This window comes from Halichoeres trimaculatus, unplaced genomic scaffold (genome assembly GCF_033239565.1).
Source record: "Halichoeres trimaculatus isolate MK-OKI-2021-1 unplaced genomic scaffold, fHalTri1.1 fHalTri1_scaffold_18, whole genome shotgun sequence".
NCBI classification, from domain to species: Eukaryota; Metazoa; Chordata; class Actinopteri; order Labriformes; family Labridae; genus Halichoeres; species Halichoeres trimaculatus.
Genome location: NW_027437196.1, coordinates 9,922,243 through 9,950,173, shown reverse-complemented (window position 1 = coordinate 9,950,173; position 27,931 = coordinate 9,922,243). Strand labels below are relative to the sequence as shown.

At 39.2% G+C, this 27,931-nt stretch overlaps 1 protein-coding gene across 1 annotated transcript; it reads left to right on the top strand.

Moving 5' to 3' along the window:
- The first annotated feature begins 1,618 nt into the window (after positions 1-1,618).
- smchd1 (structural maintenance of chromosomes flexible hinge domain containing 1) lies at positions 1,619-27,833 on the top strand. Its single transcript, XM_074693491.1, has 47 exons — positions 1,619-1,995; positions 3,542-3,617; positions 3,725-3,883; positions 3,975-4,057; positions 4,185-4,313; positions 4,421-4,531; positions 4,896-5,015; positions 5,125-5,288; positions 5,373-5,463; positions 7,754-7,970; positions 8,066-8,192; positions 8,426-8,606; positions 10,017-10,214; positions 10,306-10,428; positions 10,615-10,721; positions 10,934-11,013; positions 11,120-11,233; positions 11,340-11,414; positions 11,503-11,622; positions 11,705-11,855; positions 12,006-12,108; positions 13,745-13,817; positions 14,101-14,240; positions 14,653-14,781; positions 14,863-15,084; positions 15,281-15,429; positions 15,972-16,057; positions 16,133-16,251; positions 16,871-17,032; positions 17,200-17,328; positions 17,426-17,505; positions 17,625-17,782; positions 17,889-18,004; positions 18,113-18,174; positions 18,413-18,500; positions 18,604-18,735; positions 18,840-18,992; positions 19,266-19,386; positions 20,316-20,435; positions 22,190-22,275; positions 22,382-22,504; positions 22,619-22,800; positions 26,472-26,584; positions 26,996-27,066; positions 27,146-27,311; positions 27,386-27,544; positions 27,620-27,833. Exons 1-47 carry the CDS (start codon positions 1,825-1,827, stop codon positions 27,706-27,708), a joined length of 5,928 nt encoding a protein of 1,975 aa, XP_074549592.1. The 5' UTR covers positions 1,619-1,824; the 3' UTR covers positions 27,709-27,833.
- Positions 27,834-27,931: the final 98 nt, after the last annotated feature.

The following is a 27,931-nucleotide window of genomic DNA, read 5'->3' as shown; positions in this document are numbered from 1 at the left end:
ATGACCACCACCCCCATTTAGTTGCTATCAAAAATAATGTGGAAAATATGTGTACAATTAATAACCATTATAAAAAAAGATACAATATGGCATATTTTTTTAGCAATATCAAGCAGAGTGCTATATGACTATATAGTGCTATATGACTTATAATTAGGGCTGGGCAATGATTAAAACTTTTAATTGTAATTAATCGCATGATTTCCCTGATTAACCATAATTAATCACATTGTGAAAGTGCCATAACATCTGTCATGCAAACACTAAATCAGTACTTGTTATACAGTAATAGTTAAATCACATATTTAGTGTAAATCAAATTTACAAAATGTAAATACAAAATTAAAGCTTATTGCCACAGTCAGGACATTAAAGTGATACTCCAACAAGTTGGGTCCTATCACAAGGTTTAGGGCAGAAATTGCCCCTACAGCAGTGGTTTTGTGCAGCAGAAGGCCAGGGCACTCGCACCAAACACCCCCTCCCTGCTCGTCTGCCGGTTTCCTATGCATTCAGACGGGGCCATATTTTACTTGACCAAAAACACAAATAAACGGACTCCCACCGAAAAACTCTGATATCGGTCTGCATTCACGCTTTATTTAGAGAATTTTCAGCGTGTCACACAAAAACACTGCTAAATAAGGCTCTAGTTCTCTTCGTGTATCTTCATCCTGGCAGACTACCTGCGTTTGTTTATATCTGGCACGCCGTGTGCGCGGACTGATACACTAAGTTCCGTGGCGTTGCCCCTCTTCTCCATGCTTGTTTTGGTTACTCACCGTGTTTTTCCGCCAATTTCACTTCCGGTTCCACCGCGGTCAGCAACAGACATTTACAAAATAAAAGCATGTGAGCAACATGCACTAATGTGCGATAAAATATTCAACGGTATTAATAGATTGACGGGTTAACGCGAAAATAACGCGTTAGCTTGCCCAGCACTACTTATAATAAATGGTACAGTAAAAAGAAAAAGACAGATCTAAAGTAGACAAAAAGGTCTAACCTCTGACTGTTTATCATACACAAACCATAACCATTTACAGTGAAGAAACATAGACAACCTTAGTAAATGACACACCAAACAGAAATTAAAACAAAAAGAAAAATCAGCAAGCTAGTAAAAAAAAAATCTGGCTGGTGTTAAGCATAGACTGTTAAATGTATGTATCCATGATGTCAATCATCTGTTTCTCATACAGTGAAATGAGGCCTATTGTCAGCAGCGGCCATACTCCTTGTACTCCTTGCACCTCTGATTGGGCAAATTCATGTTCATAATAGCTTTTAAACTGCTGAGTTACAAAAAAAAAAAAATTCCTTGTATGGTGTGTAGAGAAATGAACTAGTCAAACCCAATTGTTTTGATTTTAACAAAGTTTTGAATGTGTTTTCTAATGCTGTAAAACAAAACTTATTTATTTATTTAATTAATTAATTAATTATTGTGGGTGTGTTTTAGGTTTCTGATCTTTCTGCAACCAGTCTAAAGTGGAATCTCGAAGAACAGTACATTTTAAAGAAACATAAACATATTGGCTCCAACCACAATCCAACTCCCGTCGTTCGAGGAGCCGGCTTCAGGAGCCGATACGTTCGCGATCGACACATCAGTAGTAGAAATGTTAGCGCGTGAATGAACTAGATTCACAGAAAACATTTCGCAAACCAAGGGAACAGCTTAAATGAAGTTCAAAGGTCGTTTTTAAAAGGTCGCTGCACAATGTCGACGACTTAATGCAAAAGTTCTTGAGCCAAGGGCGCGGAACTGGATGTTGACACGTGCGTTAACTGGCAAAGTTCAGCGTAAACTTTGCGAAGATGTCAAATCCGAACGACCAGGGCGTACTCTCTGCATCCATCCGGACGAGCGGGATTGTTCGGAGACGGATCCGTGTGCACGACCGTCGCCATGAAAACGAGGAGCCTGGAGAAAAGTTGCTGGACACAGCTGATTTGGACTTCAACGGCTTCCTTGCAGAGTTGCACCAGGCATCAACAACTCACTTTTACTCTTTGAGGGGAGGGGGGAGGGAGAGGGGGACTTTTAAAGTGATATTATATGCCAGAGACTTTGACTTCCGACCTCACTGATTTTCACGTTTTAATTTAGTCAGTGAGGGGTAAACAGAGTGTTGGACGATAAAATATGCACAAACCTGTTTGTTTTTCTGTCATCTACAGATAGATATTGGTATTGGCATAGTGATATAGATATATGTGGATAAGATCCAGAAAAGTAGACTTTTTTCATCGTAAAACACTTTCTTATATCTTTATGTGGTGAGAGTCCACTGAGAAAGTTAATCTTATTAATTTGATTTTTATTTTTTTAATTGATTATGTATTGTAATTGCACGTCAATATTTGACAGCTTATTCAGACAACAGACATATTCATGACCCTAAAAACAAAATCCTGTTTATACGTTATCAAATTTACTTTAAATGTAAAGTGCATTTTATGGTACATTACAGCACTTTTCACAGGCAATGATTTCAAATCTCAACTGATAAATTTAACAGACTTTATCTAAACTTGGATGCGGGTTAGGGGCATTGTGTGCCAGTACCATAGACTGTATAAAATATGGACGTAGTCTCTGGGACATCACCTGTCTGTTCACAATTCAGTGAAATGAAGCCAATTGTTCAACGATACAGATTTGACGCAGGCTTTGAGCTTCCTTTCTAACAGCTATAGTGAGCTGAGCTGTGCCTCTGACAGGACAATCAGTCGGTCTCAATATCTTCTGAAACGTTGAATTAGAAAAATATTCACCTCTCTTACAGTGTGTGCCAAAAGCTAAGTTAGTGTTTCAGACCTAAGCTGTTTTTTGAACCTGGCTGTAAATTTAATGCTGTGAAAGTCAGTTTTTGGCTTGGTGTGTATGTGGTTTCTAGTCTTTCTGCAGCAAGCCTCATGCAGATTCTCAAAGAATAGCAATTCATACCACTTCCGCATGGGCTTCATTCTTCTCAACCAGATATTGCCCCTTGGCTAACACTTTGACTTGATTTGGTGTGTGTGCTTGCCGCTACTGTATACAGTCTATTGCCACTACATGTCAAGCATTGAGGTGATATATGGAGGTGAATTGTGCTGGTGATATGCAACATCTGTATTGGGTACTTTGCACTCAACAATACCCTTCCCCTGGACTTTTTTGCTTCAATTTTCCATGTATCGGGCCATGCTAGAGCAACTACCCTGTCTCTTCCATACTGTTTGTCATCAGCACGGTGTTACTCGGGCGCTTTTCTCAATGGGGGGCATCACCTTCTGCATCACTACGATTAGTTTGCCAGGAACTCACACTTAGAGAAATTTTTATGTGTTATTTGGAGTGCAACAACTGTGAAGGTTTTTTAATACAATTTTTCCCTGTTACCTCAATTATCGTAATCAGTGTGTTAATGTCTTAGCCTTAATGTGTGTGTGTGTGTGTGTGTGTGTGTGTGTGTGTGTGTGTGTGTGTGTGTGTGTGTGTGTGTGTAAACAAAGTCAAAAATTGTACCATCTCTGTACCTCTTCACAGGAATTTTCTATCCCTTCAAAGGAGGAGTTTGTTTTGACTACGACAGACAGAATAGTCCTGGACTTCGACAAATTCAGTGAGTTTTTAAGTTCATGCAGAAGTGACAAAATGCTACCGTTAATAGACAACAAAGCTGAATATACATGTTATAGATTTGGTAAATTTTTCTGTGTGTGTGTGTAGAGGAGCTTCAGGATCTCAGCGCAGTCTACATGTTGCAGAGAGAGGACCAACTTCTCCAGGCAGCAACAGAAGAGCATGTTAACTTTACACCTCACTATAATACGTTGACTGAAAGTGGCAGGGACGAGTACTATTATTGTGAGGGAAAGGTTCCATTAAGTAAGTGCTGGCATGATTAAAGTAGTGCATGTGACATGGAGTTGTGTGACACCACTAATATCTGATGTTTCTTTTTCTATCCCTTACCCAGCATGTGCACTCGCTGAGCTGATCGACAACTCAATTTCTGCCACAAAAGAAAACAAAGATGATAGGTCCATTGAGATACGAATGGTTGGTTCTGCATGTGCAGTACACACAAACAGATGTTAACTTTACCTCAACGTTCGTGATCACATGTGTAGTTTGTCATTTTCCTTTTAATCTTTTGAAGACTTATTCTTTCTGTCTTTGTTACTAGTTGTTTGATGAATCTCGTGGGGGAAATGCGATCGTTGTTTTAGATAATGGATGTGGGATGTCCTGTACCAAGCTCAAGAACTGGGCAACGTACAGACTCAACAAGTTTGACAGGAAAGACAGCAGATTTGCAAGGTTTGTATACTCTGGAAGGATGAGATGTTTGAGTTTCCCTTTATATTATTGTGTCATTTACTTTCACTTTCAGAACTCAGAGTGTGTTTTCTGTACAGTGAGGAAGAAGGCTACGTCCGACCTGATCATGTCCCTCGAAGTCTCAACAGTGATGTGTCTTATTTTGGAGTTGGAGGAAAACATGCAGCTTTCTTTATCGGAGAATCAACCAGGGTAATGTAAACATACATGAGAACCACTTAACTATAAAAAGCAACTTCAAGAGTATCAGGAGCAGTCAAAGTGCAGCTGCCCTACCCAGCACCATGCCACACAGCAGACAAACAGGGACAGTTCAGGCTCAGGGGCAGGTTAGAGTAGTGAGGTGTGGCTCAATAGTTTGCTTAAGTTTCCTCATGCAGACATTAAGGAAACACCCTGGCACAACAGCATAAGAATATAATTTCGCTTTATGAAGTGATTCTCAGACAGAGCCTGAACCACATACATAGCTGTTTCACCATTCCAAACAAATAAAGGTGCCCTTTGTGCATCTAAATGAATGAGCAGAAGATAAAAGTGTTCTTTCTTCTTTCAGATGATCACTAAATCAAAAGACTCCCCAGATGTTCATGAGCTTATTCTATCTAAAAAGGGGTTTGAGGAAAGAGAGAGGAATAAAGAAGAAGTTTTCCAGGAAATCATGAAAAATAGGCAGGTGAGTAGCCAGTCTGGAAAGGCTTTTTTTTTTTTTTTTTAAATAGACACATTTCTTACGTATAAACCAATTCTTTGAGTTTTGTGGCCCTCTGTGTCTCCCCCTGCAGCCCGGTGAATTTTCACACGTGGACCAACCCTTTCTCCGAGACCTTATCTGTGAGGAGAAAGATATGGCAAAGGAAAGCTTCACAGCTGTAGTTATCACAGAAATCAGACCTGAGCATGTACCCTTTCTAAAGGATGAATTTGAAAAAGTGGCCCGACAACTGACGTGAGTTTCATCTTATATGTTAACTTAAAAAAAAAAAGTAACACAAGTTGTTTCGAATGGTTTTCGTTTTTATCTATATTTCAGACATATATATCATTACTACATCCATGGAGTCAATGGAAACACAGGGAGCAGCGCTTCAAACTCACACGGTTTTTGTAAAGTTGACATTCAGGTGAGGCTTTTTTCTTTAAGGGAGACTTTACTATCCTCATGAAGCATTAAGATAAGATGTAAATCTTTTATTTTGATAGGAAAAATAAGATACAGTCTGTATCCCATTAAATGTCTCATGTGGTTTGTGATGTAGGGGAAAACAACACTAGCTACAACTCTGAAATTAGCTGTGTGTCTTTCTGCACTACAAAGAAATCAGTATTTTAAAGTTCTATTGTCTAAAAAAAAAAAAGGAAGAAAGAAAAAGAAAAAAAAAAGATAAGCTAAGTAGAAGAAAATCTGTGACTGCAGGCCATCAGACAGGATGGGTAACAAAAGCTACTGTCTCTATAAATTATTAAAATGTGTTCATGTATAAAGTGTTAACGTTATGTTGATTTCATTTAATTTTTTCAAATGTAAAACCGGCCATATATTATTATTTTTAAATATATAAAAAACAATGTGATAAAGTTCAGCTACATAAATGTCTAGTTCTTTTTCACTTCGCTGTAATGACTCATTAAATGATATGGCAGTTTACTTGCATTAGCGCCAGTTTAAAATCTTCGCGTGACTGTAAAGGATTGCTTCCTTCACGAGACGAGACGCCCCGCCCCCTTCTATGACGCGACATCGACTGAATTTTTAACTGCGTCAAGTCCGCCGAGTTTATCTGCTCGACGACTGAAATATGGCACACAAAGGACGAAAATACGATTCAACGGTCAACACTGCCAGCTTTTCCACCTGCAGTAGAAGCTAACAACCTCAGGAGCCCACTGTATGGAAAGACTTCCAGTTAACGGAACACAGCCGGTAATTTATTACGGTTAAAACTGCGTCGCAGAGCAAAGCAATTTAAACGACTTTAAGAAAAAAACCGTCAAACGACCGTTTTTCCATTAGAACAGCTAAATATTCTAGGACTTACTTATTTTGTTGTGTTTTTGAATGAGTAGTGGGGTTCTAACTATAACATTAAAAACTAAAGTACTGTACACATTTGAATTAGTCATCTTTTGTTCATTTTGTGCTTGTCTATCGGTTATGATAAAAACTGTTATTTTTAATGTCACAAATGTGTTATAAACAGCTTTAGTTTGGCCACTTGTGACGGTGAGTATTGCTGCTACGCCAGGGGAAAAAAAGTATAATTCAGTTTCATGTAATCATGTGATAAGTTAGTATATTGTGACAAGGTGATAAATCAGCATTGCGTAATTACGTGATAGTTAACTACAGAGACTTCACTCTGCGGCTCTGGAGCCTCTGACCAGTTGGGGGATTGGTGCCTTGCACAAGGGCAATCCAAAAATGCTCTGGAATCACCTGCTAACACCTCCCTAGATATCAGCCCAATTCCAAATTTTCATGCTTGATATTTGGCAAGACATTAGCAAACAACAAAAAATGAGTTGATGAATATTATCAATATTTGTTTCCAATTTCAAGCGCAAAATTTTGACAGTTTTGCACTTTTTTTGAAATGAATTTTCATAGAGATATTTGCATTCTCAAAATTTTCAAATTGTTTGAAATTTTTGAAATTTCTAAATTGTTTGAAAGTTTTCGGAAATTATTGAAATTTCACATTTTTTGTAGAAATTTTGCCAAATTTTTTAAATTTCAATTTTTTTTTAAATATTTGCAAATTTTTGAAATTTCAAAAATGTTCAGATATCTGATCATAATGAAAACTGTCCTGCTGCCAAAGGCTAAGCATAAGAGTATAACTGTGACGCGCACTTACACAAACACACATCCACCTTGGATGTGCTTCTTACTGACTTTATTTCTAACAATGCACAAACCCAGCTGATGCTTCATACAGTTTACAAGATAAAGCACTTGACAGCAAAACTAAGGTGGTGTAGCATAGCGTAGCGGATACAGAAAGTGTCGCCCCCAGCTTACCCTTCCCTGTTAGCAAAACCAACAGGCTACAGGTGAAAGGAATTACTTGTAACCACTGGGACACACCTACAGTGTACACACCTCCATTACATTAATACAGCACTTACCAACACATCACACATAAACACACACATTTATGGCTTCTGGGATTTTAAAATTTTAATTTTTTTCCAATTTTTTTAAATTTCAATAAAACAAAATGCCTTTTTTATAAAAAAAAAAATTAAAAACTGCAATTTTATAAAAAATGAAAAAATCTTTTTTTGTGCCATCAAATGAAGTTTATTTCTTTTTGAAGTCTACTCCCATGCTTGTCATCTTCTCTCTGCATTCTTTTCTCAGTTAAAAGCATACTCACCTGCATTAAATGATCACATTGTTCTTTTCATTAGCTCACATTGAATGAGAAGGCTCCAAAACTTCCCCGCGCTATAAATCTAAAGGAAATTGATGACGACATGCAGACTCTGTACATCAAAAGTTCTGCTGACACATTCAGGTTCCAGGCCACTATTCCTCATGAGAGATCCCCGGTGGAGGGGATCCTTCGATATCATCCTTTCCTCTATGACCGGGAAACTTATCCCCAAGACCCTGATGTTGGCCAAGGTATTCAGACTCTGAAATGCTGGCTGTGATTTGTGTCATGTGACAGCTTTGGATTGAAACTGAGGGTTCTGTTTTTGTTCTCATCTGTTGATCAGTCTCTCAGAACGATGATGATGGTGTTGGTGATGATGAATCAGGAGCCACGCAAGTGGCCAGAGGCAAAAGAGGGATATTCGACTGCTACTGGAATGGACGACTGATACCAAAGAACGGAGACTTTCGGTAAACATTTAAACCACTTTGTTCTTTTTAAATTCACAACATCCTTTATACATATCCCACTGGTGATGTTTTCTGTATGTGCTGTATTGATAAGACGACAGGATTTGTTTTTTTCCAGAATCCATTACAATAACAGGTACCAATTGACACAAACTGAAAGTTGATCAGGAACTTTTAGTTTTGGGACATCCGATACATTTCCCCTCTTACATGTGCTTTCCTGTTCAACACAGGTTCGACTGGTGCACTTGGCACAAAGGATCCAAGGTGCCCGATGAATGTTGCAATCGGTTTTCCGGGGTACTTTTCATGAGCAGCAAGTTCAAGGTCAACACAAGCAAACTATCTTTTGTGGATTTGGAGCAGATTCTGAAGGGCCCGGGGGTGATCTTCACCCGTGTTGTTAACGAACAGGTAGTCATAATCAAAAACTGCTTTCATTTGTCAGAGTTTTAAAGATGAAAATAATTCAAGCCACACCTGTATTTGGTGTGCTACATTTCAGAATTTCTACTGATACTTCACCTGTAGTTAGTTATGGTGATATGAATTATCTGTGGTGTCCACTGAAGAAAATCTCTTTCTAGCTACTTCTGTAATAGTTATGAGAATTAAGTTTTAATGTTACAAGTTTAAAGTCACAATGTTATAAGTTTAAAGCTCTGATATTTAGGAGTTAAGATGGGATTTTATGGGAAAAGTATTAACTGATAGAGGGATTATCAGTCTACGTCATCCTAAAGATGCACACGCATCTTGACCACAGAAGTAGTGTTCAGCTCCCGTCATTCAGACGGGTTAGCCTTTTTTTAAACACTAAATTCAACCTGTGATCAGCATAAAAATGTACGGTTGTTCTGTGGACAGTTTTTAGAATCGATACTATACAACAGAGGCAATGTCTATCAAGTTTGGACCGTCACAGACCAACTGGCGTTTTGGAGTTAATAGCGACCATGCTAACTGGTGACTCCGGGTCAACACTATCGGTGATTAATGGCCAAGAGTCACCAGTTAGCAGGGTCACACTTTACACTGAAACAACAGCGACATTTGCGGTAGGGTTTCTAAATTACTGACACACATTTACACCCTGGTATGTCACACCCTGGTAAGTCCACGGATAATGCAGTCATGAGCATTGAGTGACAGTTGTGTGTTTAAATTGCTCTCTGGATACACGCTGGATTTCTCCATATCTGTCCTCTTGCTGATCTCTTCTGTCCACTCACTGTTATTTCACAAACATGGGAGCCGTTTACCATCCATAAAATAATTTTATATATCTCAAAGTCTTGAATTACTTTTTTTCTTTTTTTGTTTTGATTGTAGCTGTAATCCTCCATAGACTAGTTAGCCCCTGCAGACCATTAGAAAGAAAGTAGGTCTAAGGCATCTTTTCAGTGGCTCCAAACCAGAGGCTTTTTCCTTCACTTTACTACAACAGTTAAGGATCCAATTAAAGAAAAACACATCATCAAATGTACAAACTTTGCAGATTTTTGTTTTAAAATCTCGACTTTATTTTTAGAATATATTGCTCTGTTCTAAAAACAGACTCAGGCTAAGACACCAAGAAGTATAAGACAAACATGTTGCTACAATCCATGTTTTGCTCTGTTGGATTAGCCAAGACTTAGTTATTTATTTGTTTATGTAAAATTTAGCTTTTAAATGTAACAAGCTAGCAATCTTTTTATGGATTTTGTTTCTGTTACAACCAGTACAAATGTTAATCCCAATGCAGGGTTTTTCAATGTTGTTGAAATAAAAATATGTTTATTGTGAAGTGTTGCTGAACTGATTTCATTTTAAACTCCACAGAGTCAAAGAAGCAACATTCAAAGGGAGTTCACAAATTGGCTTCAAAAGTGTCATGAAAAGCATGACAAGCAAATCAAGTTTATGGGCTTCATAGACACCATAGAAAGGCTGGACGTGCCCACCAAGAGGCATCAGTATCCCTGGGAGACCTTTTCCTCTATCGAATGGGACCAAAAAGTCTACAAGACAGGCCAGCTTGTGAGTGCATAAGACTTTATCCCTAAATATAAAAGTATGTTTTGGAGTTATTCTGTGTTTTGTGTTCATGTTTTCTCTCTTACTTCCCCAGGTGAAGTCTCAGAGAACGCAGCCCATTGTGTATGGCACGATAGTTAAGTTCCTGCGGTACGGAGAAACAGTGAAGAGGAATGGAAGTGTTTTTGCTACAGGGGGTGAAGTTGAATTGGCTCTGGTAAGAAGACAGTTTAAGTTTATATCTAAAGAAAAGGGGTAAATGCATCTGAGTCTTTATATTTTTTCTCTTTATCCTTTTAATATTCAGCATCCATGTCTTTCTGCATCTTTAAGACCTATACATCAAAAACAGCAAAACTACCAAATGATAATCTAACAATTGGACTAACTGTTTTTTCCTCAGGAACCAAAAGCGATTCACAACATGAACAAAATCATGCCAATTTCCAAGATAGACAAGTCAGCCACCGATGAAGCCATCAAGAGTCACATTGCCAGTGAAGTCACCAAGTGAGTTAGCCTTCAGAGGAAGTTCTCATACTGTGAGCTTTTCATCTAAACTCAAATCAGTTTAAAAATCACCACTTACTCCGCTAAGATCCCGAGGTGTTCTCATAGAACGTTTGATTTCTTGTTTATACCTTACCTCTGTATCCTTTCTGTACTGTTATTGAATCCCCTTGGCTAGTATCAGCTGTTGTAAAGTGATGTGCATGTTCCAGGCTTCCAGACAGCCTCACAGTGCAGTGGCCTAAAGGTGAACTCTCATCAGAGGAGGCTGTCCCGGCTGGGACTCCGATAGGTGAAAAGAGTCTTGTCTTTCAGTATTTATTTGTCATGTTTTTAGGGAGCGACAACACCGAACTTATGCAAATTATTTTTCACTGCTTTTCTTTTTATTACCCAAGGGCCTCTCACGGTGAAAATACTCAACAAGAGAGGGGAACCAGTGGCAAGGATGCCACCAGGGGCAGGAGTGCAAGGGAAAAAACTGGTCGTTAAACTGGAAATAGTTCATCATGGTGAGAACTGAGCTTTCCATGTTTTCCAGCTCCATTTGGTTCTCTTGCTTGTCTTTGTTGTTTTTAATATTATTTGTGTTCGTCTTTCTCTGCCTTTCACACTTAGCCTCTGCAGGAGATGAAGAGGTCTTCACTATTACTGCCCAACATACCAAGCAGGGTTTCTGTTTCACAGAAATACGTACGCATATCTCTTGTTTGTCTCCTTACATTATGGATTTTTTTTCCTTGTTTTTATTTTGTGTGTAAAATGTTAAACTGTGTTGCAGGTAATTTAACCAAGTTGGGCAATTATACTCTGTCTCTGAACACACTCATACAAGAAAACAACACCCCAAAATTTGGAGACATGGAGCTTCCAAGACTGGAGCTGAGTTTCAGAATGAAAGGTTGGGAAAACCACATACAAATCTTGTCACCCAAATCATCTGGTGTCTGGTGATTATAAACTCAACTTTGTTGATTTCTCAGAGGGAGCGGCTCAGAAATTCACCATTGGTACTGGTTCTGTGAGCCCAACTGTTCATGTAGGAGTGCCATTTGACATTCCTCTGCAGATAAGAGATGCTTATGACCATCCAACTGCTCCACCTCCTGACCTGAAACCTGAGCTTCAATGCAGGTGAGTCACCAACTTTAATAGGTTCCTGTTATAAAACATTTCATACATGCACAGACATGCATCTTTGGTGAGCTGTCACAAGAATGAAAGAACCATGAATCTCACCCTGCTTGAATTTGCTGTTGATAATACTATGTTGTTGCTCTTCAGTGACCTTGACCTGAGCTATGATAAAGTGGTCACCGGTGTGTCTACATTCATCATCAGTGGTGTCAAAGCAAAAGGAAAAGTTCAAAATTACCAACAGTTAAAGGTTTGTATTCTGGAGCACAATAGCTCACCTTTTTACTATAAACTTTGGGGTTATATACAGGTGAATCTCTATAAATCAAAATGTTGTGGAGAAGTTAATTTCGGTTGTTCAATTCAGAAAGTGAATCTCACATTATATTGATTTAGTACACACATAGTGAAATATTTTTTTAAGCATTTATGTTTTCAAATGTGATGATTATGGCTAACAGGTAATAACAACCCCAAACTCATCATGCCAAAAAGTTTAACATTGTGAAAAAGTTGATTATTGTAGACTTGTGGTATGAAACTCTTATCAGCTAATGAACACCTGCAAAAATCTTCTAAGATGTACAACGGTGACTTTCACCTGGTCAATCATCAATCATCAATCATCTTAGGGATTTCTCAGATCCCCTTTCCCTTACTATAGTTCCAGTCTACAAATTAAAATTGTCCAAGCCATTGCTATGCAAAAAGACACGAAGGCCACTAAACAGATTACATGTATTTATAAGTACTAGAAACAGAAATTGACAGAAGTAATGTTTATGTATTGCTGTCATTGTAGATATATACAATCTGATTACAACAATCCTAAAATGCATCGGTTTTTACTTGTATCAATGGCTCATTATTATCTCATCACAAAGGCATAATATACAGGCCCTTTGTGGCTGTTCAGTATTAAAATGAATAACATTTCATGTGAAATGTTTGTTTTGAATCTAGCATCCAAATTCTAAAAGAAATCATACTTAAAGGATGAATTCTGAACAAATTTAAAGGTTCCCTGATATACAAGATATGTACCCTGATTCTACCACAGTAATCCAACCTGTTAATTGAACAATTTTACCGGTCTCAGAATTTGGTGGTTTTTTTCCCACTTTGAGAAAATATGTGTGGCCAAATAATTTATAAGTATTTTAGGTGTAAGTTGGTCAGACACATCTCTAAAGAATTGAATTTGTTGAAAAAAATCATGAAAAAAAACTTTTTTTTCCAGTTAAAATTCAATAACTTCTTTTATAGGGCTGCACGATTATCGCAATCGCAATGTCAGCACATGCAATTATGTAATTGCAAAAGAGGTTATCGCAATCGCAATGTCAGCACATGCAATTCAGATTTTTCTCCATGATAACCAAGCAAGTCTGACTACTCATCATATCACAACTTTTTTTATTAAATCACAAGCACAATCGCAATCGCAATATTGTCCACCTAATCGCAAATCGCACCTTTTCCCAAATCGTGCAGCACTATTCTTTTAATTGTAATACTTAGCTCTACATTTGATTTCAAAAGATGCACCAGACTTCATTGAAGGTGATTTGACCCAATTTGATGATTTATTATTTGTGTTTGAGTAAGTTTTGGGGTAAAGTGTGCACCCTGGCTCACACCTATAGCAATGATCATAAAATAGGTCATAGTACAGGCCCTGGATGACTTTTGGATTTTCTAAAGGTATATTCTTTAGAGTCTCTGGGTGTACTACAAATACCACACAATAAACAAAAAAAATGGGCTGTGGGCAAAATTACATGTATTGTGAAAGAAGTCCTGTACAGAAACATTATATTACCCATTTTCTGCTTGATTCTTGACATCAGATGACTTTTTCCTCTGACTTTTATCTTTTCATGCAGTCATATGACCTGAAAGTGAGATTACCAGGCTTGAAAAAAGACATGCAGAATATCAAGATCAGTCTTCTTCCTGGTGAGACTAAGTTTATTTTATGAATCTGTGACAAGTTCTATGACTGGAGTATTATGACTGGAAAAATGTCCAAAAATTGGAATCCAAGACAAGAACTAGACCATCAGACCGTCTTTTGTGTGGACGTACAGGCAGCCAAAGTTGCTAAGCTTAAGAAGTTGTACATGATAGCTTTCAATAGACTGAAGAAATCTTTTGATTTTTTACCAGACCTTTTTTCTATGGTTAACTACCCCCATTAAAAAACTGAATATTGTCTCACTTGTGTTATAATGTCCTTTAGGCTATCCACACTTCCTGTACATACGACCAGAAGATGATCCAGTCACAGTAGAGAACGGATATCCTGTCAAATTTGATGTTGAAGTTCATGATGAGGCAGGAAACATCACTGCTCACCCAAGACAGATCGTTCACTGCAAGGTGAGAGTTCCACTTTGCTTCAGAGGAGGATTCATCTTACTGCAGTGAAGACAAACTGTGAGAAACTTCCACTCTAATCAGCAACAGACATGCTGCAATTATAGCTCCTGTTTTTACAGCAGGACTGTATGTAGCCCAACAAAAGAATGCCTGTCGGGAGATTTTTTGGCTGCAATGATTCCTCCTGCTTACCAGCCAAATGAAACCCTCCTGGTAGAATGCAACAAATCATCATCTCACAAAAAAAAGAAAACAGAAGACCCGTCACAGCCAAACACATGCAGATTTCTGTTATAAATCTAATTCCACTAAGGAGTAACATCCCAGTTTGGGGCCTTTTGTTCTGGATTGTGTAACATCTCTGGTGGTTTTATTCTTTCAAAACAATCCTTTTAAATTTTGTGTGTTTCAGGTTGCAGGGCTTCCAGTGGCAGTGGTTAACTGCAGCAACACTGGAGCAGGGCAGATTGTAACCAAACCCTTAAACCTGAAAATAACCAACGGTGAACCAAAGATGCTCAAAGCTGAGTTTGAGATGCCCGTAAGTCAGAGACAAAAACAAATAATTTTGTGCTTAGAACATTTTAATACAAACTCAAATTTTGATATTTCCAATCCCAAGGCTAAGAAGAACTTTGTGAAGATTGTGAGGGACGTGAAGGTGTTCCCCAGCAGAAGAGTCTCAAGGATGGAGCTCACGCAGAAAGATATGACTCTGGTGCTGAGGGACAACGATGAGATTGAGTGGCCGGCTGGAGGCTTGTTGGAGAACCTGTTGTATAAGCTGTACGATGAGGCAGATAGAGAGGTGCCGCTCTCTGAAGAATTAGCTAAAAGGATCAAGGTGTGTTTGGCAGTTTTAACTCATTTTATTCCTGTTGTGTTTAATTTGTTCTCCTAGCATTCAAATGTCACGAGTCCTTTTCTCATTTAGAAAGTTACCAGTGTTTTTAGTTATTGAGGTATAATTATCAACCTATTGTCATTTTTAAAATCTGAGTCTTAAAGTCCTCTCACTGTTCACTGTGCCTGTGTTCAAGGTTAACTGGACCGGAGATGTAAACCTGGGTGATCTGGTCCAGGGAAAGCTGCCTGATTTACAGGTGCCTCAAAAAGCGCAAAAAAAGTGCTTCAACCAGGTGTCATACCAAGACCACAATGTGTCCGTGTCCGTGTCCTTTAAAATCACGTAAGATACAAACTCAAAAATGTTTTTCTCCCCTTGGGTCTTTGCTGCTGCTCTCCCCTCCTTGGCTTTGGCAATTTACATTAGCCTGTGGAAGGGCAGGGAGAAAACAGAACAGGGCCATGCTACCAAACAAAAATAACTGCATTCATACAATTATGTTGAAATGCTGATTCAGTATTTTATTATGTAGCCTAATCAAGCAGGTTTCCATGGAAACCTTTCATCGCACACAGCTGTTTATGCTAACTAATCAAAACATTCAGGAACAAAGACACGTGTGTGCTCTTTCTGTCACTCCCATCCCTTTCGTTTTACATTTTCCTTCTTCAGCATTTCAACACATTTGCTTGCAAGGAAATGCAATTTCTCTAGTTACGGGATAAGCTAATTTGGCTAAACTCAAGATTAATTTTGAAACCCAGAGGTTAGAGCCTGGCATTGATTTCTGTTGTAGTCCTCATCAGAAAATATGTATTTCCAAAAAGTCAAATTGTTCACTAAATATCCAGCTTTGTGTCTTTCTTGTTTTGTTTTGTTTTAAGGCCTCACCCTGATGAACCAACATCTCTGAGAGCGACCCTTCCTGAAACCACAGTGAAGCTTGGTGAAACCCTGCCTGAACACATCCGTGAGTAACAACCAAGTAAACAAACCTTTTTTTCAACCACAACTCAAGTTTAAACAATTCTTTTTCCTTGTACAGGCTTGGAGCTTGTAGACCAGTACAATAATTCTACAGCGACACTGACTCCTACCTGTGTGAAAGACATGACAGCAGAAGCAGAGGGCCTGGACAAATCGTCGATTAAGTTCATATGGGAGGTGGGAAAAGAGACTAACGGATAAAATCAAAGCATCAAATTTTTGAAAATTAGCAGGACCAGTTTGACACCAACTTTTCACCTCCATCTGATGCTGTTATTGCTGTTTCTCTGACAGTAAGACTGTTGGAAGAAATGAAAATATTTTTTTTTGCAACTAGTTAGATTTTTTTAATTGGTTTGCCAAAAAAAATGAGATGAAACTTTAAAATCTTTGTGGGGTGAACTTAGATTTTTATTTAACTCATATGCGTGTAAGTTTTATGATTTTCTTTCTAGCTGAAACTTGATATGCTTGAATGGTCATCAATTGTTGATCCACATATTATCTCATGAATAAATGGTTAACTACTGTTCCAAATAAAAAAACAGTGTTCAGAAAATTTGCTCTATTTTTTGAATATAGATCAAGATGCTTTAAATTTGGACTTAAGCTTGAAACAGCAGATGAATAGTTAATTATTCAAATTTCTTTTCTCCTCCCACAGCAGATATTTCCACTTTCACAGAAATATGATGTGTAACATTTAAAGGGCATGATTTCTTGGATTATCTTAAAGACGCTACAAAGCACCAGAGGAGCTGAATACTTCTTGTTTCTAAATCTGTGTGACTTTCAGGGGAGCACCAGTTCTGTTCTGCTCTCGGGGGTGCAGTTTCAGACAGGGACCCCTGGGCCCAGGGAGCTTTGCATCACTTACAAGAGCTTTAAGGAGCAAGTTATCCTAAAAGTGACAGCTGGAGATCCGGCAGAGCTGAAACTCATCAGTGGACCTGAAATGGTAAAAAGAAAGTCTAACTGAAGAGTCAAATTTCAGATGTAACCCACATCTCCCTCCCTTCATGTCTTTCTCTTCTTCACTATTTGGGTGAAGGAAAGCTTTTCAGTTTCTACTTTTATTTTCAACAAAACAAAATATCCCTGTGCACTTTGTTTTCCATCATCAAGCCCTTGCAGGTTTTCAGTGATTACGGCATCACGGAGCCTTTCATCGTCCAACTGTTCGACAAATGGGGAAACCCCTCTGCAGATCAGAGGGTTGTGGTGCAACTGAAGCCTTCACCCCCAACCCTCAAGGTTAGACTTATTTCATTCATGTTTACCCTTTTCCCTTTACATTATTTAATAAATTAGAAATGAGGAAAAGTCACGCTGGTCTCTGATTTTGTTTCAGGTGTTGACACCTTTTATCTCCCAGCCTGTGAATAATGAAGGGAAAGCCTCTTTCACTGTGGAGAGTGTGATAGGAGCAAAGTAAGTATGAGTAGTGATCATGAGCATTTTATTTCCCACAGTGGGATCATAACAATGTCATATACATCCACCTTACCGGCTGTCTTATTTAAAGTGTTGTTACCTGTGTGTTCCACTAGGGGGTACTATCAACTGATATTTGAAGGTTCCTTCAACAAGAAACTCATCCCCAGTCCTTCAGTGAACCTAACCATCATCCCTGATCCCAAGAAGCCGGTCAAACTGGTGGTTCACTTTGACAGATCTGCCAAATTTCCTGCTGGGGGGAAATTCACAGGTTTGCATCGCAGATATATCCCAGCTTCCTTTACTTGTGGATTGTTTAAACAGTGCTTTGGATGTCTGTCCTGGTGCACTGAGAGTAACTGTTTGTGTTTGTTTAGTTTTCTCTCTGAGTGTGATGTCTGAAGAAGAAAATCTGATCACGACTTTTAGTCCCGCTGCTGTATCCATGCAGCTGTGGAGCGAGGTGCCACCTGAAGAGATGCCCCAACTAACGGTGACTGAAACGGAAATACAGAGAGATTGACACCATTTCTTTAACAATTTTCTTTTTCTTTTTTTAATTTTGTTTGTTGAGTTTTATTTTTCTACATTTCTTTCCCAGGTCACTGAGCTGAAGTGTAGTAAACCTTTAGGGAGTGACAAGACTGACTGTTTTTACTTCAGGTGAGACACTTTTTACACTTCACATGTTGTATTCTTCATTACTGCAGGAATTCTTAAAGAAAGGACAGTTTATTCCTTTAACCAAGTGTTTCATTTGGTTTTATTTAACTTTAAGATTGGTTCATAATTTAAATAACAGTATTGTAGTACAGTAACTGCTGAGTTTCACGGGTATGTTTTGCCATCAGACAAACTCACGCTAGCTGTTTTAACTGCAGCTGTCTTTCTTTCACTGCAGAGACAAAGAGATACCTCAACTTGTTGGGAAGTACATCATTCAGTTTTCTCTTCGTATCAGTCAAGGAAAAGTCTTAAAAAGTGATCAGGTTAGTTAAATCCAAACCCTGGGAACACCACAGTTCTGAATTATCAAACGTACAGCACACAAAGAGTTTTTACATCATCATTTTTTAACTGTTTCTCTCCCAGATATCTGTGAATGTGGAGCCCAATCAGCCCGTCAAACTGAGGCCTGTCTCCCAGCCACCAAACCCAGTGGTTTCCTACGGTGAAAACATTTCTGACCGAACACTGGTGGAGGATATGACTCTTGTGATAATGGTGAGATTGTATCCTCTGAGGAAATCCATCTTCACTTCCTGTGAAAACATTTTTAGGGGGCAGCAGTGGTTTAGCCTGACTGAGCTGTTGTAACTGATTTCCAGGATGAATATGGAAACCCAGCGGGGCAGGACCTGAATGGAGAGGTGCTCATTTCCATAGAGAATTCCAGAGAAGAGAACAGAAACCTTCCTCTGTTTGAAGGCAAAACCAGCAGCTGTCAGATAGACTTGGTGAAAGGAAAAGCCCACATTGAAGTAAGTAAATATCTTCTTTCTTTCTGTATCTGGAATGTTGTTTTAGCCACACTTGCGTGAAGAATCTGCATTTGAAATGAATAATTAACAAAATACTGCTGAAAGGAGCCAGAATGTATCATAGCGGTGTGTGTTCTGCCTGTTTCTGCTCTCTGCACAGACTGTTTTTTCTTATATCAAAGCCTGGTGAAATGTGATCAGCCAGTTCCACTCACACTAGCAATTTTCACCTCACAATCATATCTAAATATATGAGTTTGTGTTTCTGCACAGAGGCTGACTATCATGACGAACAGCCCGGGTGACAATGGCAGGTCATACGTCCTTCTCTTCAAACCTGACGTGTTCAGCGTTTCCCTGCAACCTTTTGAGCTCCCCTTCCAGTTTTTCAATGGTACGAGATTTGGCTCCTCTTTTATGTGATGAGGGATTTTAAAGTTAACAACTATCAGATTCCAGTCATTACCCTAAAGATATGGAAGTGATTAGTCGACCAATACTGAAATATTTAATTAAGAATATAAAGTGGATAACTGAAAAAACACTGTGTTGTTTTTCAAATATTTGGTCAAAAAGTTGCTAAGTTAAGCCCAATATATCGAAAAAGGGGTGAAACAGGAAGTGGCGGCTAAAAGTTTCAACTTTTCACTGCAGTTAGAGACTTGAATAGCTTCTGAAAATTTGTTAAGACTTTCAGGAGCTCTGCCCCTAAATTTTCCAATTCTCACAGAAAAAAAGTCTTAGACTTAATATGAGCCAAAAATAATGTGTAATTTCATAAATGACTTAATGACACCTAAATTGTTCGGGAATGACAACATAAAGTGTACCCTGAGAGAAAAGATAAATATGTTTTACTCAATATGGCAGCTATTTATAGACCACTATAATGGAAACAGCTCCATTAAAAAATAAAAATTAAGTAAATCCAGAGCACTTGACATCTTCCAAGTTATATTATTATTACAATGTGAATATCGTTTTTGAAAATGATATTTTTTCTGTTTTTATTTATTGCCTTTTGGGTTTTTGGTTGGATTGAGGTATAAATAAACATGCTTCAGATCTTACTTTTATCTGTTAATGAAAAAAGGAAAATAAAAAAACTTAAGCAAAAGAAGAAAAATTATGCTGAGATTTTAGTTTTTGGGATGTTGCTCTCCTGACAAGATCTAGATCTAGAAAACTCGCCCCAACTTTTACCTGTGGGCACCAGAATTTGTTTCAGTCCATTTCACGACCAGCTAAAACTCATCCCGTCAGCAAAAGTAAAAAATTAAAAAAATCCACTCTTTTAAGATTGTTTATCTCTTTATATTTCAGATGGAGATGAGCAACGGAGAATTGTTGAGCTCACCAAGAAGAAAGCTGAGCTCAGTGAAGCGGTTGCCAAGTATAAAGACGTCTTGGATATGCATGCCCTGCTCCACACTGCGCAGTCTGGTAAGGTTTTATCTCCTCCTCCATTTCAGACCTGTCACCATGACACTTCAAGCTGCTGCAGCCAAAGACTGCAACAATTTGAACTGGATGATTTTATCTCAAATTTTCAGGAACTTTGTTCTCAATTGTGTGAATTCTTGCTGCACTGTCTATGTTTGCTGGATGCAATGTACACTTACTGGCTACTTTATTAGGCACACCTATCCAACTTCTCGTTAACGCAAATTGTTAATCAGCCAATCACATGGCAGAAACTCAATGAATTTAGGCATGTAGACATAGTCAAGACGATCTGCTGCATTTTAAACCGAGCATCAGAATGGGGAAGAAAGGTGATTTAAGTGACTTTGAAGGTGGCATGGTTGTTGGTGCCAGAAGGACTGGTCTGAGTATTTCAGAAACTGCTGATCTACTGGGATTTTAACCCACAACCATCTCTAGGGTTCACAGAGAATGGTCCAAAAGGAGAAAATATCCAGTGAGCAGCAGTTCTGTGGGCCAAAATATCTTGTTGATGCCAGAGGTCAGAGGAGAATGGACAGACTGGTTGGAGCTGATAGAAAGGCAACAGTAACTCAAATAACCACTGGTTACAACCGAGGTCTGCAGAAGAGCATCTCTGAACACACAACACGTCCAACCTTGAGGCAGATGGGCTACAGCAGCAGAAGACCACACCGGGTGACCATCCTGTCAGCTAAGAACAGGAAACTGAGGCTACAATTCACACAGCAACACCAAAACTGGAGAATAGAAGATTGGAAAAACGTTGCCTGGTCTGATGAGTCTGGCTTTCTGCTCCACATTCAGATGGTAGGGTCAGAATTTGGCGTCAATGTGAAAGCATGGATCCATCCTGCCTTGTATCAACGGTTTAGGCTAGTGGTGTGAGGGATATTTTCTTGGCTCACTTTGGGCCCCTTAGTACCAACTGATCATGGTTTAAAGTCCACAGCCTACCTCAGTATTGTTGCTGACCATGTCCATCCCTTTATGAGCACAGTGTACCCATCTTCTGTTGGCTACTTCCAGCAGGATAACACTCCATGTCATAAAGCTGGAATCATCTCAGACTGGTTTCTTCAACATGACAATGAGTTCCCTGTACTCAAATGTCCTCCACAGTCCCCAGATCTCAATCCAATAGAGCACCTTTGGGATGTGGTGGAACGGGAGATTCTCATCATGGATGTTCAGCCGACAAATCTGCAGCAACTGTGTGATGCTATCATGTCAATATGGACCAAACTCTCTGAGGAATGTTTCCAGTACCTTGTTGAATCTATGCCACGAAGAGTTAAGGCAGTTCTGAAGACAAGAGGGGGTTATCCATTGACATTAATTAAACAAGCTCTTTGTTTAATTTTAAACAATACTTACAAGAGGTGAAACTGTATAAAACTTTTCATATGTTGGGGCACCAATTGGTCTGGCTGCTTAGGCCCATGCCGTTGCCAATCCAACTCTCAACCATCTTTTCAGCGTGTCTTTCCCTTCTCCCACCTCCCCAAATTTCCCATCTCTCTCTTCAGCTGTCCTGTCTAATAAAGGAAATATAACCTATAAAAAGAATGATAAATCTTCAAGGTTTGACAAACATTTGGTGAAAATTGAACAGAAACAGAAAAGGAACCAGCGAGTTAAAAATTAAATATCGCAATATGTACAAAACTTAGTCCCTGTCATGTGGCTGCTGTTTTTTTGTGTGATCCAATATTTGCTGTCATTGATAATAGCTTTGTTGTTTATTGTAGAAAAAGTCAAGGATGCAGAAAGAAAAGAATCAGCCAAGAGAAACGAGCTGATCGGGAGAAACCTGGTAGTTCAGCGAGACTGTAACGTGAGATGTCTTTTTTTCATCTTAAATTTATATCTTAATATGGAGAGATTATGGTGTCATGTCTTTGTTTTCGTTTGGGTTTTTAGAAATTTTTTGAACTTTTCAGATGCTGAATATCAACAGACTTCTGAAGGAGAAGAAAACTAGAGCTGAGCAGATCGAGAAGGCGAACAGGAGAGTCTGTACCCTCTCAGATCCCTTCAGAGGGCAGCAGGATGTTTTGGGGAAGGTAAATGAATTTTTTTATTGTTAAATGAGCAACCTTCAACAGCAGTAAAAGATTGAAGTGATTAAAGTTGCTTTGCCAGCTGTGCAAGTTTGTCTGTTTACCTTTCATATGCAGGTTGGTCATCTGGCCTTGGTGAGCGACGATGCTGCAGCGAGGGTTATTTCCTGGCAAATCTCTGGGGACATGGATTGTGTTGTTACAGGAACTAAGACAGCAGCACAGAAGATCTATAACGACACTCGTGGACGCCAGCAGGTCCTGCCTCTTACGAATGTCTTAGTGCGGCTGGAGAGAAGGTACGCCAACTGTGCCGTCGTTTTGAAACAAGACTCAGAGTCTGTTGTGATGGTAAAAAGTTCAGCTTCAGGCACCACAAACCTCCTGAGTCCATAATTTCTCTCAGTGGTGCTGTCGGTGCCTGATAGCTTTCCTGATGAGATTACTTGGCGTCCTTGATTACAGTCTTTTGGAGCCTTCTCCTAGCCCAGGAACTGTAATTTAAAGATCCAGCAGCACTTCCTTCTTTCACAGACTGTTTGACAAATAAGTGAAGTTCAAATCAGTTCAAAGGACTTTTGCAGACAAGCAGATGCCCGCTTTGATACTTTGTAGATGATCTGTAATCTTCACCCTCATTTAATGTAACAAAAAAAAAGATTTTATTCTTTAAAACATGAAGAGTAAAGTTAGTCTTTCTCAATCAATCAATCAATCAATCTTTATTTATATAGCGCCAAATCATAACAAATGTTATTTCAAGACACTTTACAAAAACATTTACAGGTCTAGACCCGTAAATGTTAATAAAATTTTATTAGCAGAAACCCAACATCAAGACAAGATAAGGAGTCTTATCTTATCTTAATCCACCATGAGTACAGGACTTTGCAGCATTTAGCAAGTTACAATGGCAAGGAAAAACTTCCCTTTAACAGGCAGAAACCTCGGACAGAACCAGACTCATGTTAGACAGACATCTGTCTCGACTGTGTTGGGGTTAGAGAGAGACAGATAGAGGAGAGAGAGTGGGAGAGAGAGGGGGGGGGGAGAGAAAAAAGGAGGGGGGGGGGGGTAGGGATACACACACACGCACACAGACACACACACAGACACACATACACACACACACACACACACACAGAAAGGGAGATAGAGAGAAACAGACGGAGTCTGAAGTTTGGCGCTGTGGCGACAGTTAAGGAGAAACCAGCAGGCCAAATCCAAGGCTGTAGTAGCTGGTGTCGGACAGGAGCACAGCAGCAGGCCGTCTTCTTCACCGATCCCCAGGAACCTACAAGACAAACTCAGACCCTCCCAGAGAGGTGTATGGTCAGTAACTATAACAGGACAGTAAGACTAGAAGTTAGACTGACAGAAAAAGAGGGAAACAGGAGCCCTGTGTGTCAGTTCCCCCCAGCAGTCTAAACCTATAGCAGCATAACTAAGAGCTGGTTCAGATCTGATCCAGCTCTAACTGTAAGCTTTATCAAAAAGGAAAGTTTTAAGTCTACTCTTAAAGGTTGAGACCGTGTCTGCTCCCCGGACCTCAACCGGTAAGTTATTCCAAAGAAGAGGAGCCTGATAACTAAAGGCTCGACCTCCCATACTACTTTTAGAGACCCTAGGTATAACGAGCAGACCAGCATGTTGAGAACGCAAAGACCTAGACGGATTATACGGAACAATTAAGTCTTTAAGATACGATGGCCCGATGCCATTAAGCGCTTTGTAAGTCAAAAGAAGAATTTTAAACTCTATCCTAGATTTTATAGGTAACCAGTGTAGAGACGCTAACACTGGAGAGATGTGCTCTCTCCTCCCAGTCCAAGTCAGTACCCGAGCGGCAGCATTCTGAACCAGCTGAAGAGTCCTAATAGACTTATTAGGACAGCCGGATAAAAGAGAGTTGCAGTAGTCCAGCCTAGAAGAAACGAAAGCATGGACCAGTTTCTCAGCGTCGCTCCGAGACAAGATGTGTCTAATTCTCTTGATATTGCGAAGATGAAAAAATGCCGTCCTTGAGACCTGTTGGATGTGAGAGTTAAAGGACAGGTCCTGATCCAAAAGAACTCCCAGGTTCCTGACAGTGGTGCTGGAAGCCAAGCTGATGTCGTCAGAGGCGGCGATGTTGTTCAAGAAAGCTTCTCTGAGATGTTTAGGTCCAAGAACAATGACTTCAGTCTTCTCTGAGTTCAGCAGTAAGAAGTTTCTGCTCATCCAGGACCTTACGTCTTTGAGGCATGCTTCAAGTTTAGATAAGCGGTTGGTTTCTTCAGGCTTCATTGACAAGTAAAGCTGAGTGTCTCTTGATTATATTTTAATGTATAAAAGAGAATCATCATTTCCACTCTTCCTCAGTTGATTATATTGATTAAAGAGATCCTTATACCATCTTAACCAATCATAAAGGGCATTTTTGGACCTTTAAATATTTCATAACCGCAGAATGCTGGTGCACACTACATTCACCATCTCATTTTCACTTTTTGTTCTTGCACATAGCTAATACAAATAATTGTAGTGGATTAATTTGAAACCACGTATTAGCTATGTTATCAAATTCTTCTTTGTTATAGTCGATGCTAGATGCTCACACTCAAACACAATCAGGGTAAAGGAGATAAGGAGACATCTGGGAACAGAAACTTGCCATCTCTACTGACACGTAAATTTAAATTGTCTTGATTAATTAAAATGTTTTAGCTAGAAAAATGTTCCAAAAAACTGAAAAAAATCGTTTTCATAGGTATTTTTTTCTATACACGGTTCCCATAAAGTCTCTTAACATTTTAAGACAATGATTACCAAAGCAAATGAACAGACAAATATGTGGAAACTGTTCCAAAATGAGAAGTTGACATTTAATCTTTTAAAACTAATTAAATTGGAGGACTCATTTTGTACCCTGAAAGGCTTGTCACAGATGTTGGTCGTCCTCTTCTTTTATCCAACACCGGCCCTGTCTCCATAAATTTCTTTAGCCATGTTTGAAATGACGGATGTGACCGTGGATCCCTTCCATACTTAGCTCTGTAGTTCTCCTGAGTCTGCCTATCCTGTTTTGTTTCATCAAACCACCACACACTTCATTCACCAACATGATCCCTTAATACACAAATGCATTGTACTTAAAAACTTAAATACTGAGTATATAGTGCAAGTCTGATTAAGCTATCTCATCAAATGCTTTTTGTAATCTATTTTTGAAATCATGAAAATACTTTGTGCAATAATGTGAATCTTATCTGAAACTTCTACAATTTACAATTTCATTTGGTAGACGCTTTTGTCCACAGCAACATACAAAACAATCAAAAATTTAGAATGGAAACTTAACATGTGATGTGCTGTTTAAAGATTCCACTGCAGCTGTGTTTAAGTTTTATGCTGAGTTGCGCTGTTTCTCAAAAGTTTGAATCATCTGTGTCTGACTGAATCTTCTTGAAAACTGCACACGTGCATGAATTTCTGACAGTTTCCACATTCAGTCAGGAGCTACACCTTTTTGAAGACACTGTTTACCTTTATCTAATACCAGATTCTAGCTTGAAACACTCCCTTGCTCACCCCTTCCATCTATGAAGTGACCGTTGAGGCAGCCTGAGAAGTATGATCCTCCATTTGTCAAGTTTCTGATATCAAAAACATCTCTATCTTGTAATACAACCACTTTCTTCTTCATCCTTGTTTCCTGTCAGTGAATTTTGTGTGTCAACTCCCTAAATTAAAAACTGCTTGAAAGGGCACCTGCTCTTTGTGTTATAGAATTTTAATGCCTAACATCTATTCTGAGGTAGGTATACACCAATTTAATCATACTGTTAAATGTTTTAATTCCATTTTCTAATCTGCTCATCTGCATGTTGCTGAATACGCCACACTGCACCTTTAAACAGCATTACCTCCTTTGAGGCACAGTTTGGTGTCATCTCTGCCGTGTCTTTGCTAAGTTTTGGATTGCTTTCAGACCGCTGCCTCACATAAAATACGGCCGCCCACTTTTTGACCCCCCTGGGCACCCTGTGTATGCCAGAGATCTCCTTGAATACACCCACCCAGACCGTGCTAGCTGTGAAAAAGGTGAGACACCTCGACTGAATTCCCTTCCTCAGTGTTGTGCTTTTATCGTAGCATTTGAAAGTAGAATTCAAGGTTTCTAAAGTTTTCTAGAAGCCTCCCAGGCCTCTTTGTGTTTACCATATACAACCCCCCTATTTCCCACAACCCTGAGTCTTGTGTAAATGGTTCCACCTGGGATTGGACCTCACAGGGGTGGAGGAGCTCCTTACGGGGCCCGTCATTGAACAGAAATTGGGCCTCTTTCACCACCTTAAATGGCTTTTAATGTTGGGATTTCCTGTAGTTTGGCCTTTTCCTGTCACGGTAAAAGCTACAGCCGACTTTAAGAAGTATAAACAGTGAGAAAGTGAAGGGATTGGATGGTGAGATTGGCCCTGACAGCTCTGAAGGTTTCCTATTTGTGCTTTGCAGTGTTTATAAACTTCCTCGGGGACACTATTCTGATTGACGATCTGGATTCTGGGAACACATACAGAGAGCAGGTGAGTGACGCTGATGTATACCACAAACAAACTGTCCAGGCAGGGATTACTCTCCCACTAAATGTGCTTTTGCTCACAGTTGGTGGCGAAGAACATCATGTGTCCCACTATCCTGACCAGGCAGGGAGAAAGGATCAGCTCCAGGGGCAAGTTTGGAGGCACACAGAACAAAGCACCCCTGAACATTTCACTTGTGTTTGGAGCCCCACTCCCACAGCAGTATCACACTCTGAAAGAAGAAATAGGTAACATATAAATCAAACTGGAATTTTCACGATTTTGTTCTTTTCAATCATGTGTTGCTTTTGTTTTTCATCAGCTCTGCTCGATCAGTACAAGTTGTTGTTACAGAAGAAGGAAGAGGCAAGAAGGGAACATGACGAACAGTTGAATGAAATGAATTCTCCTGAAATGCAGAGAAACAGACAAGAAATGGAAGACAGACAAAAAGAGCTTCAGGAGATCGAAAGACAACTTGGTTTGTACTTAAATTACAATATTACGTTATATTTTTTATGATGCTGGTTGCTAAAAGTCTGTTGTTCACTTCTAGTGTCTTCTCCTGTGAGACCAGTGAGACGGAGCCTGGAGCCCGCTGGAGAGACGTCCGGTGTCATTGCAAAGAGAGCAAGGCTCAACTGATTTTCTTGAGCAGGGATTTATGAATTTGCAACCAAGTTTTTCCATTTTTTGATGAATTAAATATTTAATTTCCTATTTTTTTAACTTGTTGGTTTGCTTGTGGATAAGCCATATATGATGTGATACACCAGAATCAATATCTGCAATAATTCAATCAAAAATAAATAATTATTTTTTTACATTCCTCATTGCCTGTGTTATGTGTGTGTTTATGCACAGTAAT

Bases quoted from the DNA above. Each gene is read 5' to 3' on its own strand.
- smchd1 (XM_074693491.1), top strand. From the start codon at position 1,825: ATGTCAAATCCGAACGACCAGGGCGTACTCTCTGCATCCATCCGGACG. The intron at 3,618-3,724 runs GTGAGTTTTTAA...GTGTGTGTGTAG, and splicing joins CCTGGACTTCGACAAATTCA to AGGAGCTTCAGGATCTCAGC. The intron at 3,884-3,974 runs GTAAGTGCTGGC...TCCCTTACCCAG, and splicing joins TGAGGGAAAGGTTCCATTAA to CATGTGCACTCGCTGAGCTG.